The sequence below is a fragment of the Octopus sinensis genome, linkage group LG10, assembly GCF_006345805.1.
Source record: "Octopus sinensis linkage group LG10, ASM634580v1, whole genome shotgun sequence".
NCBI classification, from domain to species: Eukaryota; Metazoa; Mollusca; class Cephalopoda; order Octopoda; family Octopodidae; genus Octopus; species Octopus sinensis.
The window spans coordinates 60,312,456-60,334,384 of NC_043006.1; the positions used below are offsets into that span (position 1 = coordinate 60,312,456).

A 21,929-nucleotide genomic window follows, 5' to 3' on the forward strand; every position below is an offset into this window, starting at 1 on the left:
AAGTTATAAAAATAAAGTTATTAAAATAAAAATAGAAATAAAAATAATAAAAAATGTAACAGAATATAAGGATAAGGGATAAATAGTAGTTATGGACCAAACATGGTGGACAGGGAAATGACAAATTCTGGTTGTAGAAGTCTTGGGTGTCATAAATCAACAGGGGCGTCTGGGGACTTAGTGTATTGTAAATCAGAGTTGTTGAGCAGCTTATCTAGTTCCTCTAGTTCTTCGTAACGTATTAAGTGGTCATCTTGTACATACGTACCCGCATGGATACATACACCCATATACACGCGCACATATATGCACGCATACCCAGCCACAAGCATATAAGCATACATACGTACGCACGTGTAAACATATACAGATACACATATACACATACACACATGCGCATATATATATACACACACAACAGAATATGCATATATATACACGGACAATATACATGTACATATACATATACACACACACACACATACGTATATACATATATATATATATACACATACACATATGCATACATATATATATGCACATGTATACATATACATACATACACATATACATACACACACGTATATATATATACTCACACCCATACCCACACACGCACATATATATGTGTGCATACATGCACACCCACGTGTGCATACATACACGCATACATACATACACACGGACCCACGCGCACGTATCCACACGCACACACACACACATCTGTGTGTCTATACGCGCGTGTGCGCATACCCTTACATACACATACACAGATGCCCACACATACAGGTATAGAAATAAGATATTAAAAGATGTATAAAAATTAGAAATGAAGTATAAAAATTATAAAAACTATAAAAATTAAAATAAAGAATGAAAATAAAAATAAGAATAAAGGTAAAGCAAAATAAAATAGGATAAAATAAAATAAAAATATAATCGGGTAAAGCTTAACATGAGATGAAGGTAAAAATAAAAGGTGGTTGAAAGTGTAAAGTTAAAGGTGTGTGCTAAAGGTGACCACGTAGGGGCGGGCGGGGGGAACTGAAAATTGGAAGGGTGGGAAGCGGGGTTTGGTGGTGCGTGCTCAACATCAGAGTTAGAAATGGGAAAAAGGTATAGATATAGGGAAACAAAAAATTTAGATAGGACCGCCTTTAGTCGAACAAATCGACCCCGGGACATATTCTTTGTAAGCCCAGTACTTATTCTATCGGTCTCTTTTGCCGAACCGCTAAGAGACGGGGATGTAAACACACCAGCATCGGTTGTCAAGCAATGCTAGGGGGACAAACACAGACACACAAACACACACACACATATATATAGTATTGCTGTCTATAAACACATTGATTAAAACGTGATGATAATGAAGAACTTATTTAACCACCACCTTGTGAAACACCTCTGATACTATTGTTTGTTATCGTAAGAAGGCCCAACCTATTTATGAATAGTTTATTTTTAGGAAGAAACCATTTATTTTTGCTGTTTCTAAATACGGAATTTGTAAAGCCAATTAATTCCCACGATGTATGCAGTTGATCACGTTTATTGCGGCCTATATAAAGCGTACGTTTGAGACGTTTGTCAAACTCATCCTTGTTTCGGTAAACAACAGTCACCAGTCTACAAGAGGCAGAAAGAAAAGATAAACCAACTGGCCAACATGCTGCGACTATTGCTACTAGTAACAGTAGCTATTTCTTATGTGAACAGCTACAACAGTAAGTAAATTACACCGCTATTCATAATTCATTTCTTTCTTATTTTAAAGTTATTTCGTTCAATTTATCAACAGTAGTGTTATTACGACTAACTTATCCATGCATGTTATTTAAAATATCGGTGCTACCTAAGACACTTTTCAGTTTTGGCTCTAATTTCTATAGAAAATCTAGAGATAACACACACACACACACACACACACACACACACACACACACACACACCACACACACACATACACACACACACACATATATATGCATGCATGTATGTATGTATATGTATACATATACATCTATACCTAACTCTCTATATTTATATAACCACAATGGGTTAGAGCCCACACCGTCGCTCCAAATACGTGGCTTCACTACTACCGAGGATCTCCCCTGGTTTCTGACAAAGGTACATCCTTAGCATCTATAGGATCGCTTTTCAAAGTCTAGCCCTTCTGTTTAGGAACCAGAATACACTTTAGTATCCAGCAGGTGTTGTCATTCTACAAGGCTTACTTGAAACCCACAATAAGTACTACTGCCGCAAGTAAAACAGTGGCACCACTTTGCGTGATGACATATTGGACGCATCGAGACAAAGACCATTGATTAGAATTCAGTCACTAATGAGTACACTCCAATATCTGTGGACGGGTGCGCTGTGTCCTCTCTGTCTTTTCAATCGCTATTCTAATGGCCTCTGTTTCTGGGGACTGGTTTGTCTCGTACTACCACCACCCAGGCACAATCGACCCACTCGTCTCTGCAACAATTTTGAAGAGCAGGAGTTAGTTGATACCATAGATCTCATTACTTGACTGGCGGGTATACTGGGCTTCATATATTTTACCCCAGTTTAACTTTGATGGCAAGCACAGCTCTGTCATTCAGTAATAATCGATCTCAGAGAGATGAACAACAAAGTTGATTTCGACGAGAGGCGAACTCAGCAATAAAACACAATTTTGGAACGGGATACAGCCTATTCCATACTTAAAACGTGAGGTCGACTGTTTCTACCGGTGATCTATCACTTTCGAAAAGCATAAATAACAATTTTAGGTAGAAAATGAAATTAGATGGAAAAATTATTCAAAAAATTACGTTATCTTTTATCTACCGCCGTGCTTTTGGCGTATATCAGCAAAATTCCACATTTTTTCCTTGCTCCACCTTTGGTGCCTCCACTCTGTCTTTATTCTCTTTCATTTTAGTCAACGTCGATGCTTCATTTTCATGCTATTGTCTCTCTCCACAACCCAACTCCTCTTCTTCTGGTATAGTTTGTAAACTCGTTTCTGTCACCTCCTTATCACCTTCCTCCTCAAGCTCCTTCTCCTTCTCTTTTTTCTTTTTCTGCCTTCTCGTTCTTTTCTTTTTCACTTATTTACTACTGTGAACGCCTCTTCTGTTATACTAACTATTTCTTTACTACCCACATGGGGCTAAACACAGAGAGAACAAACAAGGACAGACCAACGGATTAAGTCGATTTTACCGACCCCAGTGAATAACTGGTACTCTGACAGGATGAAAGGCAAAGTCGACCTCGGCGGAATTTGAACTCAGAACGTAACGGCAGACGAAATAAGGTTTCACATTTCGCCCGGGGTGATAACGTTTCTGCCAGCTCGCCGCCTCTTCTGTTACTACCATCTCCTTCACACCCTCTAGCACCACTTCGTCTTCCTTCTCTTATTCTTCAGGCTATTCCATCCGTTGTTCCTCCTCTTTTTGGGGACACCTTGCCTTCATGTGGTCTTTCTCCCCAAATACATAGCATATAGGAAGCATACCCTCCACTACTACTTTCAGCCTCACATACACTACTAAAAATTATTTCCTCTGTAATTTTGTTTAAGTCATTTAATCTTGCTTGTACGGCCATCTCTATATGTATATATATATAGATATATATATATATAGGTATATATATAGGTATATATATATATATATATATATATATATATATATATATATATATATATATATATATATATATATATATATATATATATATATATATATATATATATATATATATATATACATATATATATATATATATATATATACATATATATAGGTATATATATATATATATATATATATATATACATATATATAGGTATATATATATATACATATATATAGGTATATATATATATATATATATATACATATATATATATATATATATATATATATACATATATATAGGTATATATATATATATATATATACATATATATAGGTATATATATATATATATATATATATACATATATATAGGTATATATATATATATATATACATATATATAGGTATATATATATATATATACATATATATAGGTGTATATATATATATATATATATACATTATATATAGGTGTATATATATATATATATATATATACATATATATAGGTATATATATATATATATATATATACATATATATAGGTATATATATATATATATATATATATATATACATATATATAGGTATATATATATATATATATATATATATATACATATATATAGGTATATATATATATATATATATATACATATATAGGTATATATATATATATATATATATATATATATATATATATATATATAATATATATATATATATATATATATATATATATATATAATATATATATATATATATATACATATAAATATAATATATATATATATATACATATTTTCACAGACATAAATAAAGTATAATAAAGCAGTAATTAAAACATGATATCGTTTAAAGAAGTAGGATATGAAAGATATTCCGATCCCGTTCGCTAAAACTATTTTACAAGCGAATACAGCAGTGAACATTTTTGAGATATTTAAGGTTCAAAAATAGCAACGTCTTGAGGATATTCTTTTTCAAGTTGGATATAATGTCTTAATGTTAATTTTGCTAGTAATATTTTACATGTTAATTACTTTATGTAACTTATTGTTTTTGTATGATTCTAATTTCTTTGAGGAGGTCGGTACTCCATAGATGCGTAATTTTGTCAGTTGGTTTTCTGTTTATTTTCCTGAGAGGAGATTTCAATGCTGGTTAAAAGGAATTGATCCTTCTAACCTGTTTTCTTTGTGTCTCGGTATGGTTCTATGGTGTTTGTAAGGTCAGTCGGACTAGCACGTATACTTCGACGCTTCGCGACCACATATCACCTTTTGTTAAATCTGCCTCGATTACTCTCCCATACTGATACAGGATGTTTCGAACCGATCGTTGTAAGTAACAAAGTTTCCCTTGTGTTTCATTTTCTATCATTTGTTTTTATATATATATATATATATATAATATATATATATATATATATATATATATATATATATATATATATATATATATATATATATACATGTATATATATGTATATATATATATATATATATACATGTGTATATATATATATATATATATATATATATATATACATGTGTATATATATATATGTATATATATATATATATATAATACATGTGTATATATATATGTATATATATATATATATATATACATGTGTGTATATATATATATGTATATATATATATATATATATACATATGTATATATATATATGTATATATATATATATATATATATATACTACAAAAATTAGAGAATGAGAAATATACTTAAATCAGTAAAACATCAACTATCCGATGAAACTCAATCCATACTTTAATACACCATTACATATGAGTAAAGGCAATACATAAAATGAAATGAGATATACAGTAATAGTAAAAGATAAAGAGATATAAGTAAAAAATTATCAAATATGATATAAATCAAAACTGACAGCTGTTTCGGCAGTGAGGACAGTCATACCTCATTTAACCTATAAGCCATAAGGCAGGTATAAATGAGGCATTAACAAGGATGCCCCACGGCCTCTTCAGAGAATTAATTAAATTTGTTATAATAGTGAAAAATAATATACAATCATAAACATATAAATATAAAAATAAAAATGTAAAATATAAAAACTTATACATCATAAAGCTACACTTATATAATATAATACACATTTGTACAAAAAAGGAAGGTAAACAGAACAAAATAAAACAAAATATATAATAGTGTATATATTAATATCAATAAGTACCGATATTATACATATTTGGCTAATAGTTTTTTTTAATATATATAAAAAAAAGCTAACATATATGGAGATGAAAAACAATAATTAAATCCGTGGTACAGTTCATAAGATTCTAAAGCTATAAAAGTTAATAAAAATTACTATTAATAATAATAATAATAATAATAATAATAATAATAATAATGATAATAAAAAAATATAATAAAAAAATAGATACAGTTAAGTTAGCACCAAGTCCATCCTTACAAGATCGAAATAACTATGAGTTAAGAAATGCTGACCACTAGGTAAAGAAAATAAAGATTAATTCGATTGGCTATTGGTTTGAAATTTAAATCACAAAAGAAAATTATACGGTTGGTTAGTCAAGGAACGCCAATATTCACACACGCATCTACAGATCAATCGCACATACACACATAGTTATATGTATATACACACATTTATACACATACATAATACAAGCAACAACTAGCACATAGATAAACAAAAGGGAAGTAACTATGCTACAATTTAGTCCTTCAATATTATCACTGTGCCTCAATAACAAAAGAAGAACCATTCATGAATTTCATAAATATTTAATTTAGATATAAAAATATATTTTAAATATCAGTATGTTACTAAATCAGATACTTATTTCATGGGTAACTTAAATTTATAACACCGGTTTGTTGCAGAGTAAACATACGGTTGTTAGATTTATCGTAAGTTTGTTATGGTTTTAAGTACGCTAATTATAAAATATAAAATATAAAATGTATATTAATTTAAATAATTATAAATAAGTCACTTATTAACTTAATAAATATATTGCCATGATATACCAGTTTAGGCATTAAAGAATAGAAGGGGAAGTATTAATTAAACGCTTAAGAGAACATCACAGAAATTTTAAATAAATTTTATATTATAAAAACTTAAGATGAAAGAGATAAAATAAGTAAGAAGAATAAATACGAAGGAATAAATACGGTTATACATATAATTATAAGTACAAACCAGTATATATGTATTCATATATTATAAAAATTAAATAAAAATAAATGATAGATATGTATGTATAAAACTACCCAGTATAAGTAAATAAGTAAAAAATAAATAGGTAGCAAATTAGATGACTTGATATGTATGTAAACATCTACACTTAATAGGCAAATAAATAAATAAATAGAAGACTAGATGCAAAATTGATAATATTACAATAAAATGGAAAATAAAATAAAATAATAAGTAGAGTGAATATATATGTTATATTGTTGAAAGTAAATATGTATGGAAGGATAGTTTAAAGTACAGATCCAGAAGACTATAGATATAAACTAAATATATGAGGCTGGTAATAATTATAAAGCATAATGCATGTAAATGAGAAAATGAAAAAAATGCAAAAGGTTTATCAGTGAATAGCATAAGATACAAATTAAGGTGAGTATAAAAAGACCAAATATACAATAAAAACCTTCCAAATAAACACATACAAAAAACCTATATCTCAACCTAAACCCACCAAACTCACAAAGGCTCTCATATATTACATATTATACAATATCATTACATTATCCAGAGCTAGGTATCTACCCAAGATATATATATATACTATGCAATATACTATGCAGTATTGGAAAACTTCAAAATCACAAAATTATAAGGCAAGTACCAAATGAATATGTTATTTTATGTCATATTGCAATTCTCTTAAGAAACAAACAAAAACCCACATACAAAAAACAAGAAACCAATAATACTAGACACATCCATTAATTATTATACAAATGTAGCTGTAAAAATTATAAAATTATAAAATATATAAATTGTATACTTTAGAAGTTATAGAAGACCACAGGTATATTTAGTTAAAGAAGGGAGTTAAAAAATTAAAAATAGTGGAAGTGCTAAATTCTATTTGAATCTAGAAAAGGTGAACGGTAGCCTATGAATACAAAAGAAGTTTTTTTCATTAATGTTGTTAATAATTTGCCGACCCGCTTTAATAATGAAGAATATTTCATTAATACATAGAGAGCATTTTTTATTTTTTCCATTATACACAGGTGCTGAAGTTAGTATTTTCCAGTTTAATCTAAAATCCAAGTTCTTATTTTTAAGTCCCAAATGTATGCACTTAGCCCTGTAGAGTACATTCTATTTTTATTCCTAAAGGTATATCTGTGATAATTCCATCTTTGTTTTATGCTATTCATAGTTGCCCCGATATACACCCTACTACTCAATTGTGGTTCTACAGTGCATTGGTAAACAACCTCCTTCCTGAGGCATTGATTACCAAATACACATTTATTTTTATTTCTGCAATTACAAAGGTTAACAGAATGAGGAAATCTAAAATTGGACAACACCCCTATACTACTATTCACATTATAAGTGTTACAATTGTTATCATCATCCAAACCCAAAATCAACGAATGAGTTAAATTCACATTATCGGCTATATTCTTATCACTAGTACTAGTATTGGTAGTAGTAGTATGATCTATTTCATTTATATTATCTCTGACAGGTATGGTGCACTCATTATTAGTAAGGAGGTTGTTCCCATTGTTCCAAGAAAGTTTCTATTCCTATTATTAATAAAGAGGGGCAAGTTTTCCTGGTCCAAATTCAATTTTCTATCCTTATAGAAGTGATCCAGTTTCTTGTTATTAAAAGAGGAGATAATTGTGGCTAGATTATGAGTAATGCTATATCCCACTCTAACAGTACCGTTGTTAATTAAAGGACTAAATTTATTCTTATCCTTACCAAAATGCCTAAAAATAACATTATGCAAAGCTCTCACTATGTTTGTTTTAATCTGCATTGCATATGGGATAATCAACCAAAGAGTATCCTTATCAGAATTAGGATTGCCTATAGAATTAATGTTATTTGTAAAAATCCTATTCGTAGACCAACTCATAGGATTACTATTCTTACCACTGTCATTGTTATATTTATCTATATCATATTACCATGGTTATTGCGCAAGTAAACTTACCATTATCATGTCTACATAAGTTTTAATTCGTATATTATTATTAATATTCCTCTATTACTCGTATGTTTAGATCTATTTGAGCTACCGTTCACCTTTCCAAGGTTAAACATCATTTCTACATTTATTATAGGTGTTATCATATATTCCATTTTTACAATTCTTATGTATATTGTTGATTATCTAAATTATTTGTGTTGTTCCTGATAGTCTACCTGCATTAGGGGGGTTACCCTTAGGTATAAACCAAATTTCTTCTTTTATATCCTGCCTTAAGTAATGCTGCATTGTATCTATCACAGTGTTTGTTAAAAATTTCCTCGTTTGAGGATAAACTAGAAATTCTCTGACTAATGTTCCTCACTAGTGCATTTTTAATTTGAGGGGGGTGATTACTTGAACGGTTAATGTATATTAGGTTGGAATTAGGTTTAATATAGGGTTCATGTAAACCATTAGTAAATTATCTAAATAATTAGCAGAATAATTCTCACTTTCAATGATAATGGATAGGCCGAAGCTTTTAAAAAATTTATTTTTCTTTTTTCAGAAGATCTAATCTCCTATTTGATGTATTCCTAACACCAAAAATAAGGCGTCATCCCGTATAATCACCTTTTAAATTCAGGGATTCCCTACTAAAGTTATCTAATAGATAACATCCCAACTAGGTCAGTCACCTCCGCTGAGTCCGGCGATCCCTTGTGATATCGTCCTTTCTAGCCCAAAGTTTATTATCAAACTCTATAAAGTTTTCCTGGCTGTTAGTATAACCTTAATCTCCCCCATACTTAATTTAGTGTATTTTCTAGCAAAAATTAAGGACTTATTTAATATAATAGGATTAATGGAAGTGTAATAGTTCTGTATATCGAATTGTATAAATTTATTTCTATTATAGCTAAAGTTGTTACTGTCACCGACCTTAATGGTAGAAAACCAATCCAAAGCACCCTGAGTATTCTTCCAAAGGTTTAGTTTGATTTTATTGCGGATGGTGGTAGGTATTTATCCAGAATGAGTTTACTTAGTCTGCCCAAGTCAGATTTGGTGGCTAGATGGGGTGTAGGGTTCATTTTTTCTTCTAGTATTAGTCAAATATGATTTCTCTGATCTCCAGGTTCAGTTTTCTAAGTGTACTAGAAGGTACTACTTTGTATTTCTTGGTTATTTCCTTGTGTAGAAGATCATGATATGCAGTAATGGTCAATTTGTAGATGTGTGTTGGTTTTGTCAGAATGTGTTAGAATGCCGCTCTTACCTTTGAGAGTTCTAATTAAGTCGTTCAATTCTCTTTGGTGCTGGTTTAATCTTAAAGGATGATTTCTAATTTTATGTTTTTTTACAGTCTCCCATAGTTCTTGTTCAAACATTGTCTAGATGTATATTGGTGTGGGAGACTTCCTATTTAAATGTAGTGCCTGTTAGTTTTAATATTTCTTCATAGTTGCTTCCAATTCTATTACGGATCGTTTCCTCAGTGTGTTGCTGGTTTATTTTATTATTATAGTTTCTCATGGTGGAAATCCTCCATCTGATCCTTGTGGATAGAATGCCGCTCTTACCTTGAGAGTTCTAATTAAGTCTTCAATTCTCTTTGGTGCTGGTTATATCTTAAAGGATGATTCTAAATTTTATGTTTTTTACAGTCTCCCATAGTTCTTGTTCAAAATTGTCGATGTATATTTGGTGGGGGAGACTTCCTAGATTTAAATGTAGTGCCTGTTAGTTTTAATATTTCTTTAGGTGCTTCCAATTCTAGTACGGATCGTTTCCTCAGTGTGTTGCTGGTTTATTTATTATTATAGTTCTCATGGTGGAAAATCCTCCATCTGATCCTGTGGATGTGAATCATTCATTCTATAAATTAGTTCTTTAGTGTAAGGTCTTGGTAGGGATAGGTACATCCTTCATTGATGAATTGATCAGTATTTTCCCATTCTTCTAGCAGTAGTGATCAAAGGAACAAATATACTATACTAGGGTGTATTCACATGCACTATTAATATTTAAATCAATAAATGGATGCTTATATTACACCAGTATGAGCAATTCAGGTTCTTCAAAAGATAAATTTAGGTTATAAAATGAGATAGGGGTTGAAAATTCAACCCACCATGGGATAATATATATCCAATATACTGCTAGATAGGTACCCAACAAAATTAATACATAGATGTTAAAAATTGTCAAACAATCAGTTCATCTATTGCATTATATGGGTGAAGGTAATAATATTACCGTAAATTAATACTACAAAATTAGAGAATGGAGAAATATACTTAAATCAGTAAAACATCAACTATCCGATGAAACTCAATCCATACTTTAATACACCATTACATATGAGTAAAGGCAATACATAAAATGAAATGAGATATACAGTAATAGTAAAAAGATAAAGAGATATAAGTAAAAAATTTCAAATATGATATAAATCAAAACTGACAGCTGTTTCGGCAGTGAGGACAGTCATACCTCATTTAACCTATAAGCCATAAAGGCAGGTATAAATGAGGCATTAACAAGGATGCCCCACGGCCTCTTCAGAGAATTAAATTAAATTTGTTATAATAGTGAAAAATAATATACAATCATATACATATAAATATAAAAATATAAAAATGTAAAATATAAAAACTTATACATCATAAAGCTACACTTATATAATATAATACACATTTGTACAAAAAAGGAAGGTAAACAGAACAAAATAAAACAAAATATATAATAGTGTATATATTAATATCAATAAGTACCGATATTATACATATTTGGCTAATAGTTTTTTTAAATATATATAAAAAAAAGCTAACATATATGGAGATGAAAAACAATAATTAAATCCGTGGTACAGTTCATAAGATTCTAAAGCTATAAAAGTTAATAAAAATTACTATTAATAATAATAATAATAATAATAATAATAATAATAATAATGATAATAAAAAAATATAATAAAAAAAATAGATACAGTTAAGTTAGCACCAAGTCCATCCTTACAAGATCGAAATAACTATGAGTTAATAAATGCTGACCACTAGGTAAAGAAAATATAGATTAATTCGATTGGCTATTGGTTTGAAATTTAAATCACAAAAGAAAATTATACGGTTGGTTAGTCAAGGAACGCCAATATTCACACACGCATCTACAGATCAATCGCACATACACACATAGTTATATGTATATACACACATTTATACACATACATAATTACAAGCAACAACTAGCACATAGATAAACAAAAAGGGAAGTAACTATGCTACAATTTAGTCCTTCAATATTATCACTGTGCCTCAATAACAAAAGAAGAACCATTCATGAATTTCATAAAATATTTAATTTAGATATAAAAATATATTTTAAATATCAGTATGTTACTAAATCAGATACTTATTTCATGGGTAACTTAAAATTTATAACACCGGTTTGTTGCAGAGTAAACATACGGTTGTTAGATTTATCGTAAGTTTGTTATGGTTTTAAGTACGCTAAATTATAAAATATAAAATATAAAATGTATATTAATTTAAATAATTATAAATAAGTCACTTATTAACTTAATAAATATATTGCCATGATATACCAGTTTAGGCATTAAAGAATAGAAGGGGAAGTATTAATTTAAACGCTTAAGAGAACATCACAGAAATTTTAAATAAATTTTATATTATAAAAACTTAAGATGAAAAGAGATAAAATAAGTAAGAAGGAATAAATACGAAGGAATAAATACGGTTATACATATAATTATAAGTACAAACCAGTATATATGTATTCATATATTATAAAAATTAAATAAAAATAAATGATAGATATGTATGTATAAAACTACCCCAGTATAAGTAAATAAGTAAAAAATAAATAGGTAGCAAATTAGATGACTTGATATGTATGTAAACATCTACACTTAAATAGGCAAATAAATAAATAAATAGAAGACTAGATGCAAAAATTGATAATATTACAATAAAATGGAAAATAAATAAAAATAATAAGTAGAGTGAATATATATGTTATATTGTTGAAAGTAAATATGTATGGAAGGATAGTTTAAAGTACAGATCCAGAAGACTATAGATATAAACTAAATATATGAGGCTGGTAATAATTATAAAGCATAATGCATGTAAATGAGAAAATGAAAAAAATGCAAAAGGTTTATCAGTGAATAGCATAAGATACAAATTAAGGTGAGTATAAAAAGACCAAATATACAATAAAAACCTTCCAAATAAACACATACAAAAAACCTATAATCTCAACCTAAACCCACCAAACTCACAAAAGGCTCTCATATATTACATATTATACAATATCATTACATTATCCAGAGCTAGGTATCTACCCAAGATATATATATATACTATGCAATATACTATGCAGTATTGGAAAACTTCAAAAATCACAAAATTATAAGGCAAGTACCAAAATGAATATGTTATTTTATGTCATATTGCAATTCTCTTAAGAAACAAACAAAAACCCACATACAAAAAACAAGAAACCAATAATACTAGACACATCCATTAATTATTATACAAATGTAGCTGTAAAAATTATAAAATTATAAAATATATAAATTGTATACTTTAGAAGTTATAGAAGACCACAGGTATATTTAGTTAAAGAAGGGAGTTAAAAAATTAAAAATAGTGGAAGTGCTAAATTCTATTTGAATCTAGAAAAGGTGAACGGTAGCCTATGAATACAAAAGAAGTTTTTTTCATTAATGTTGTTAATAATTTGCCGACCCGCTTTAATAATGAAGAATATTTCATTAATACATAGAGAGCATTTTTTATTTTTTCCATTATACACAGGTGCTGAAGTTAGTATTTTCCAGTTTAATCTAAAATCCAAGTTCTTATTTTTAAGTTCCCAAATGTATGCACTTAGCCCTGTAGAGTACATTCTATTTTTATTCCTAAAGGTATATCTGTGATAATTCCATCTTTGTTTTATGCTATTCATAGTTGCCCCGATATACACCCTACTACTCAATTGTGTATCTACAGTGCATTGGTAAACAACCTCCTTCCTGAGGCATTGATTACCAAATACACATTTATTTTTATTTCTGCAATTACAAAGGTTAACAGAATGAGGAAATCTAAAATTGGACAACACCCCTATACTACTATTCACATTATAAGTGTTACAATTGTTATCATCATCCAAACCCAAAATCAACGAATGAGTTAAATTCACATTATCGGCTATATTCTTATCACTAGTACTAGTATTGGTAGTAGTAGTATGATCTATTTCATTTATATTATCTCTGACAGGTATGGTGCACTCATTATTAGTAAGGAAGTTGTTCCCAATTGTTCCAAGAAAGTTTCTATTCCTATTATTAATAAAGAGGGGCAAGTTTTCCTGGTCCAAATTCAATTTTCTATCCTTATAGAAGTGATCCAGTTTCTTGTTATTAAAAGAGGAGATAATTGTGGCTAGATTATGAGTAATGCTATATCCCACTCTAACAGTACCGTTGTTAATTATCTATATATATATATATATAGATGGAGATGCAGACGAGTTATTGCAACTTTATACTCTGCGCGTACTGAGTTCTTTATCTCCTAGAATTTAGCCATAACTATATATATATATATATATATATATATATATATATATATATATATATATATATATATTTATATATATATATATATATATATTTATATATATATATATATATATATTTATATATATATATATATATATATTTATATATATATATATATATATATATATATATATATATATATATATATATATATATAGACACATATGTATAGTTATGCGTGTTTTATTAGCCTGTATGTGTGTGCGTCAACATAACAATAAAGTTCTCATCATCACGATATCTGAAAACTGGTTTTCGGATACATACTGCAATGTATCTGTATATTTCGGGCTGTACATTCCAACCATTTCTAAAGAATAATGTCGCTCGATATTATTCTTTGAGAATTTATAGATATATCATAATCACATACTTACGCTAGAATATATAACATGTTCTTCTTTCAGGAACATTGTAGTTGTTGATTGAAATAATTATTGTTTCTCTTCTTTACAGACGAATGTACATATAATGGAAAAAAGTATACAGGAGTATTTAAGATCGACTGCAACACGTGTGTATGTGACACAAATAACAAAGCAATTTGTTCAAATTTACGTTGTGGTTATGGGAAGGGGCCTTCATGTACATATCAAGGCAGACGTTACAGAGTAGGACAGACATTCCAGCAGTCTTGTAATACATGTAAATGCAACTATGATGGCCAGATAAAATGTGACAACAAAGACTGTCCTAAACGATGTACTTATAAAGAAAAGCTGTACCAAGAAGGTGAAGAATTCACTGACAACTGTGATAAATGTAAGTCATTGCACTTGTCAAACTACAGGAATAGTGCAGTGTAACAGTGATAGATGTGGATGTCCTTATAAAAATGTACAATATCAAATCGGCCAAACCTTCACTGATGATTGCAATACTTGCGAATGTTTGAACAATGGTCAGGTTAAATGTACTAGCAAAATTTGTAAGTGTTACTTCAGAGGAAGAGTATTAAGTGTGGGCCAGAAATTTGAAGGGGATTGTAACATTTGCTATTGTAGAGACAACGGTCAGTTAGAATGTACAAAGAAAATTTGTCAATGTACTTATCAAGGACAGACATACCGAGTTGGACAAACATTCAGTAATGATTGTAACCAATGTGAATGTTTAAGAAGCGGTATTGTGCAGTGCTCTAACAAACCATGTAAGTGTATATACAATGGAAACACCTACGAAATAGGGACTACATTTAAAAAGGACTGTAATACGTGCACATGCAAAGCCGATGGGACAGTAGACTGCACAACAAACCCATGTACCTGTACTTATAAAAATAATGTTTATGATTTCGGAGCAGAGTTCAAGGATGGTTGCAATACTTGCAAATGTAAAAATAACGGACAAGTTGATTGTACAAACACACCCTGCTGCCGTACTCATAAAGGACAAAATTATGAAATTGGCAATAAATTTTCGGACGATTGCAATGAATGCGAATGTTTAGCAACTGGATATGTCCGATGTTCAACCAACGTTTGTCGATGTAATTACAACAACCAGATATATAATGTAGGTCAAACATTTACACAGGGCTGTAATACATGCAAGTGTGAAACGAATGGTAGAGTACGCTGTACAAATAAGCCGTGTTACTGTGTTTACAATAGAATCAAGTACAACATAGGTAATACATTTAGAAAGGACTGTAATACGTGCACATGCAAAGCCGATGGGACAGTAGACTGCACAACAAACCCATGTACCTGTACTTATAAAAATAATGTTTATGATTTCGGAGCAGAGTTCAAGGATGGTTGCAATACTTGCAAATGTAAAAATAACGGACAAGTTGATTGTACAAACACACCCTGCTGCCGTACTCATAAAGGACAAAATTATGAAATTGGCAATAAATTTTCGGACGATTGCAATCAATGCGAATGTTTAGCAACTGGATATGTCCGATGTTCAACCAATGTTTGTGAATGTAAGTACAACAACCAGATATATAAAGTAGGAGAAACATTTACACAGGGCTGTAATACATGCACTTGCAAAGCCGATGGGACAGTAGACTGCACAACAAACCCATGTACCTGTACTTATAAATATAATGTTTATGATTTCGGAGCAGAGTTCAAGGATGGTTGCAATACTTGCAAATGTAAAAATAACGGACAAGTTGATTGTACAAACACACCCTGCTGCCGTACTCATAAAGGACAAAATTATGGAATTGGTAATAGATTTTTGGACGGTTGCAATCAATGCGAATGTTTAGGAAATGGACATGTCCGATGTTCAACCTATGTTTGTGAATGTAAGTACAACAACCAGATATATAAAGTAGGTCAGACATTTAGAAAGGACTGTAATACGTGCACATGCAAAACCGATGGGACAGTAGACTGCACAATAAACCCATGTACCTCTACTTATAAATATAGTGTTTATGATTTCGGAGCAGAGTTCAAGGATGATTGTAATACTTGCAAATGTAAAAATAACGGACAAGTTGATTGTACAAACAAACCCTGCCGCTGTACTCATAAAGGACAAACTTATGGAATTGGTAATAGATTTTCGGATGGTTGCAATCAATGCGAATGTTTAGCAACTGGATATGTCCGATGTTCAACCAATGTAGGTCAGACATTTAGAAAGGACTGTAATACGTGCACATGCAAAACCGATGGGACAGTAGACTGCACAACAAACCCATGTACCTGTACTTATAAAAATAAGGTTTATAATTTCGGAAATCAATTCAAAGATGGCTGCAATACTTGTACTTGTCAATATAATGGTGAGGTTAGCTGCACTGAATTACCTTGTCCCTGTAATTACAACGGTAAAATTTATGAAATTAGTTCTGTATGGTATAATGATTGCAACAAATGTCAGTGCAACTCCGATGGGAAAGTCGATTGTGAGCAAAAACCATGCAGTAAGTCCTGTATACATAAAGGAAAAACTTATTCTGTCGGTGAAACATTTAAAGATGCCTGCAATACTTGTAGATGTGGACAGTTTGGTCAAATAAGCTGTACTAAAATGTACTGCCCCCCGACAAAATGCCAGTATTATGGAAAATCTTACAAAGATGGAGAAATGTTCATGAGTCAAGATAAGTGCAATGTTTGTCGATGTTCGATTGGGAAGGTCAAGTGTACCAAGTATGACTGCTATCGTCTGGTGAGTAAAGTGTTTTATTAGTGTTTTACTGTCCCTAACGTAACTAATTTAATCCATCCTTTACCCTTTGCAACCCCTATTTTATTTCTCATATTAAACAGAAAATAATCACCCAGCAATTAGATGATATTTAGCATACAAACTGTTCTCTTCTAAGTTTTTTCATATACATGCATACATTCAATAATATATATGGAAGAAATGGTTGACTTACAATTTTCAATTTAATGTTATTGACACTTATGTAAAATTTGCACGACATTGCTCTTAATGTTAGAAATATTTATGTTTATTTAAGAAATATTTATTTTTCAACTGTTTAAATAGTGATACAGACTCTTTGGAGATACATTTGTGAATTATTCTATATACAGGATATTTCAGGATATAGCTTATGAGAGTGTGAATTGGGCTTTAAAATCTGGGCTCTGATGAATTTTTAATACTTTGTATAATCATGTGATATTTAATCTAATGTATAATTGTTCAAATTTAAATTTTGTATTGTACTTAGTCATACTAAATTTGAAATACAATGTGTATATCCAGTCCGAAAAATATATTAAATTCTTGCAAATTTATTTTATTGCAGAAACAACAGTACGGATGAAGAACTATTAATTTATTTTGATAATTTCAATAATTGTGATACCTGAAATATAATTTTTTAAAATAAAACATATATCTACCACAATTTCGTTGTTTAATCTATAAATTTAATTTTTTTCATTAGAATGATAGTCAACCGAGTTATCCATTTAACTTTTAGGCTGAGTTATTTCTTATTTGCATTTTAGTATTTCTAATCTATTTCCAATATAAACAAAATTTCAACTCAGCCGCGAAAATGCAAACGTAAAAGATTTGATATAATTATATAAAAAATAAATAAATGCGCCCTCTTAAAGCCTAGCCAGGCTCATGGGCCCGGTTTCCCGGTTTCTATGGCATATGTGTTCCCCAGCTATACGGGACGCCAGCCCATCGCAGCGTTACTCATTTTTGCCAGCTGAGTGGACTGGAGCAATGTGAAATGAAGAACACAACGAGTCGTCCGGTCCAGGAATCGAAACCACAACCTTACGATCATGATGCTGACACCCTAACCACTGAGCTGCGGGAGAAAAACTTTCTTAAACTTTCATGCCGGTCAACGACCCTGCATTGATGAACATCTCTTCCAAAGGGAATATTTGTAGACAACTGCTTCAAAACCTGTAGCGTCTTTAGACTGATTATAAATTTATATTTATACCAATAATTCTTGGTGAATTATGGTAATGTTTAATTTTTAAAAAATTCTTTTACTTGTTTCAGTCATTTGACTATGGCCATGCTAGAACACTGACATAAAGGGTTTTAGTCGAAGAAATCTATCCCAGAACTTATTCTTTGTAAGCCTAGTACTTATTCTATCGGCAATAGAAATTGCCGAACCGCTAAGTTACGGGGACATAAATGCACTAGCATCGGTTGTCAAGCGATGGCAAGGGGGGATGCAGAGAAACACACACACACACACACACACACACACACACACACACACACACACACACACACACATATATATATCTATAAAGCTGAAGTTGTGTGTGTGGAAGGTTTGGTAGCCTTCAACTAACACTATCTCCTCCGAGACCCTGCGGCGCAAGTTGACCAAAATTGAGAGTATGATAGATGAAGGCTTGCTCTTCATTCCGTAGATGAAAAAATTAAAATCGGACCATGTTAAGACCAAAAATTATTTACATCAAAAAGCAGTGCAGTTTGAAACTTGAGCTTCAACACAGTGCAAGGGAGATAACTAATGTTAATACTTTGTCTACAAAATCCTTTCCGGTTCTGGAAAGAGAGAGGACGTTTTAATAACTAAGATTACACTTACGACATCAGGATCTGATGCACCCTACTGTTTCAGAAGGACACAGTTTCCCCTACGTGTTGTATTTGCCATGTCCATAAACAAACCACAGGGTCAGACATTATCCGTGGCAGGGCTTCACTTGCAGGAGCCATGTTTCTCACATGGACAATTATACGTTGGATGTTCCCGAGTCGGTAGTCAGAACAACCTATTTGCTTTGGCTCCATCTGGAAGAAGAAAGAACGTTGTCTATCGGGAAGTGCTGTAACCATATTTCATCAGCGACTATACTATGCATTGCCTTATATTAACTGTATATCTGAATGAACCTATATCTATAAAGCTGAAGCTGTGTGTGTGTGTGTGGCAGGTTTGGTAGCCTTCAACTAACACTATCTCCTCCGAGCCCCTGCGAGGCAAGTTGACCAAAACTGAGAGTATGATAGAAGGCTTGCTCTTCATTCCGTAGAACAAAAAATTCAAATCGAACCATGTTAAGACCAAAAATTATTTACATCACAAAGGTGCTTTTTTTTTCTATGAAAAGCCCTATGTTCTACGATTTTTTTACTGCTGTGTACTTTTTCTTAATGAATACTGTTGCAGTGTTAACTTCTTAATAGATTTTCTGTGCAGTTCGAAACTTGAGGTTCATTTTGCTTTAAATCTACGGGTAAATTGTTTTCTCCATAATGTTAATAGTAGGAATATTAGCTAACAGCACCAACAATTGAAGTCGGCATTACACATTTGCAGCACATTCAGGGCAAACTCAAGGATCGCCACTCTATACTTTTAATCATAGATTGAAACTATGGCAAAACTTTGTTAACGCGACATCAAAGTCTACTGTTTTAAGCGCAACTAAAAAACAAACCCAAGCAACGCCGGGCTATACTGCTAGCACACACACACATACATACATATATATATATATATATATATATATATATATATATATATATATATATATATATATATATATATATATATATATATATATATATATAAATATATATATATATATAAATATATATATATATATATATATATATATATAACGGGATCCTTTCAATTTCCGTCTACGAAATTACCAAATCCATTTACAAGGCTTTGGTCAGCCCGAGGCTATAGTAGATGACAGTTGTCCAAGGTGCTTCGCAGTGGGACTGAACCCGGAACCATGTGGTTGAGAAGCAAGCTTCTTATCGTTAACAAATGCTAACAATCTCAAAAGTGAGGACTTCAGGCAAAGGAAGTCATCAACAAATAGGTTGTTTGCAAATAAATTTTACAACTGCAGTGTTCAACTTGTACTTATTTTATCGACGCCGAAAGGATGAAAGGCAAGGTCGATCCCTGCGAAATTTGAACCCAGAACGTAAAGACGGATCAAATGTCGATAATCATTTTACCCTGCGTGCTAAATTTTCTTATTTCTTTATTGTCCACAAGGGGCTAAACATAGTGGGGACAAACAAGGACAGACAAAGAGATTAAGGTGATTACATCGACCCCAGTGCGTAACTGGTACTTAGTTTATCGACCCCGAAAGAATGAAAGGCAAAGTCGACCTCAGTGGAATTTGAACTCAGAACGTAGCGGCAGACGAAATACTTATTTCTTTACTGCCCACAAGGGGTTAAACACAGAGGGGACAAACAAGGACAAACAAAGGGATTAAGTCGGTTACATCGACCTCAGTGCGTAACTGGTACTGATTTAATCGACCCCGTAAGAATGAAAGGCAAAGTCGACCTCAGCGGAATTTGAACTCAGAACGTAGCGACAGACGAAATACTTATTTCTTTACTGCCTACAAGGGGTTAAACACAGAGGGGACAAACAAGGACAAACAAGGGGATTAAGTCGTTTACATCGACCTCAGTGCGTAACTGGTACTTATTTAATCGACCCCGAAAGGATGAAAGGCAAAGTCGACCTCAGCGGAATTTGAACTCAGAACGTAGCGGCGGACGAAATGCCTATTTCTTTACTGCCCACAAGGGGTTAAACACAGAGGGGACAAACAAGGACAAACAAGGACAAACAAAGGGATTAAGTCGTTTACATCGACCCTAGTGCGTAACAGGCACTTAGTTATTCGACCCCGAAAGGATGAAAGGCAAAGTCGACCTCAGCGGAATTTGAACTCAGAACGTAGCGGCAGACGAAATACCTATTTCTTTACTGCCCACAAGGGGTTAAACACAGAGGGGACAAACAAGGACAAACAAAGGGATTAAGTCGTTTACATCGACCCCAGTGCGTAACAGGCACTTAATTTATCGACCCCGAAAGGATGAAAAGCAAAGTCGACTTCAGCGGAATTTGAACTCAGAACGTAACGGCATACGAAATACTTATTTCTTTACTGCCCACAAGGGGTCAAACACAGAGGGGACAAACAAAGGGATTAAGTCGTT

The 21,929-nt window shown here is 31.3% G+C and overlaps 2 protein-coding genes across 2 annotated transcripts in view; both read left to right on the forward strand.

Moving 5' to 3' along the window:
* The window catches only part of LOC115216556 (kielin/chordin-like protein), a 56,030-nt gene extending 37,697 nt beyond the window's left edge, over positions 1-18,333 (forward strand). The window contains exons 6-8 of the mRNA XM_036506958.1: positions 16,735-16,794; positions 17,092-17,639; positions 18,232-18,333. Of these exons, the coding sequence (XP_036362851.1) occupies positions 16,735-16,794; positions 17,092-17,639; positions 18,232-18,249 (626 nt within the window). The 3' untranslated portion in view covers positions 18,250-18,333. The remainder of the gene's footprint in view (positions 1-16,734; positions 16,795-17,091; positions 17,640-18,231) is intronic.
* Positions 1,556-15,304, forward strand: LOC118765143 (serine protease inhibitor I/II-like). Its single transcript, XM_036506715.1, has 2 exons — positions 1,556-1,727; positions 14,955-15,304. The coding sequence occupies exons 1-2, from the start codon at positions 1,670-1,672 to the stop codon at positions 15,302-15,304; spliced, it is 408 nt and encodes a 135-aa protein (XP_036362608.1). The 5' UTR covers positions 1,556-1,669.
* Positions 18,334-21,929: the final 3,596 nt, after the last annotated feature.

What these genes read in the sequence shown, in the direction of transcription:
- LOC118765143 (XM_036506715.1), top strand. Translation starts at nt 1,670, where the DNA reads ATGCTGCGACTATTGCTACTAGTAACAGTAGCTATTTCTTATGTGAAC. An exon ending in TTATGTGAACAGCTACAACA is followed by an intron (nt 1,728 to 14,954) that starts GTAAGTAAATTA and finishes TCTTCTTTACAG; the next exon opens with ACGAATGTACATATAATGGA.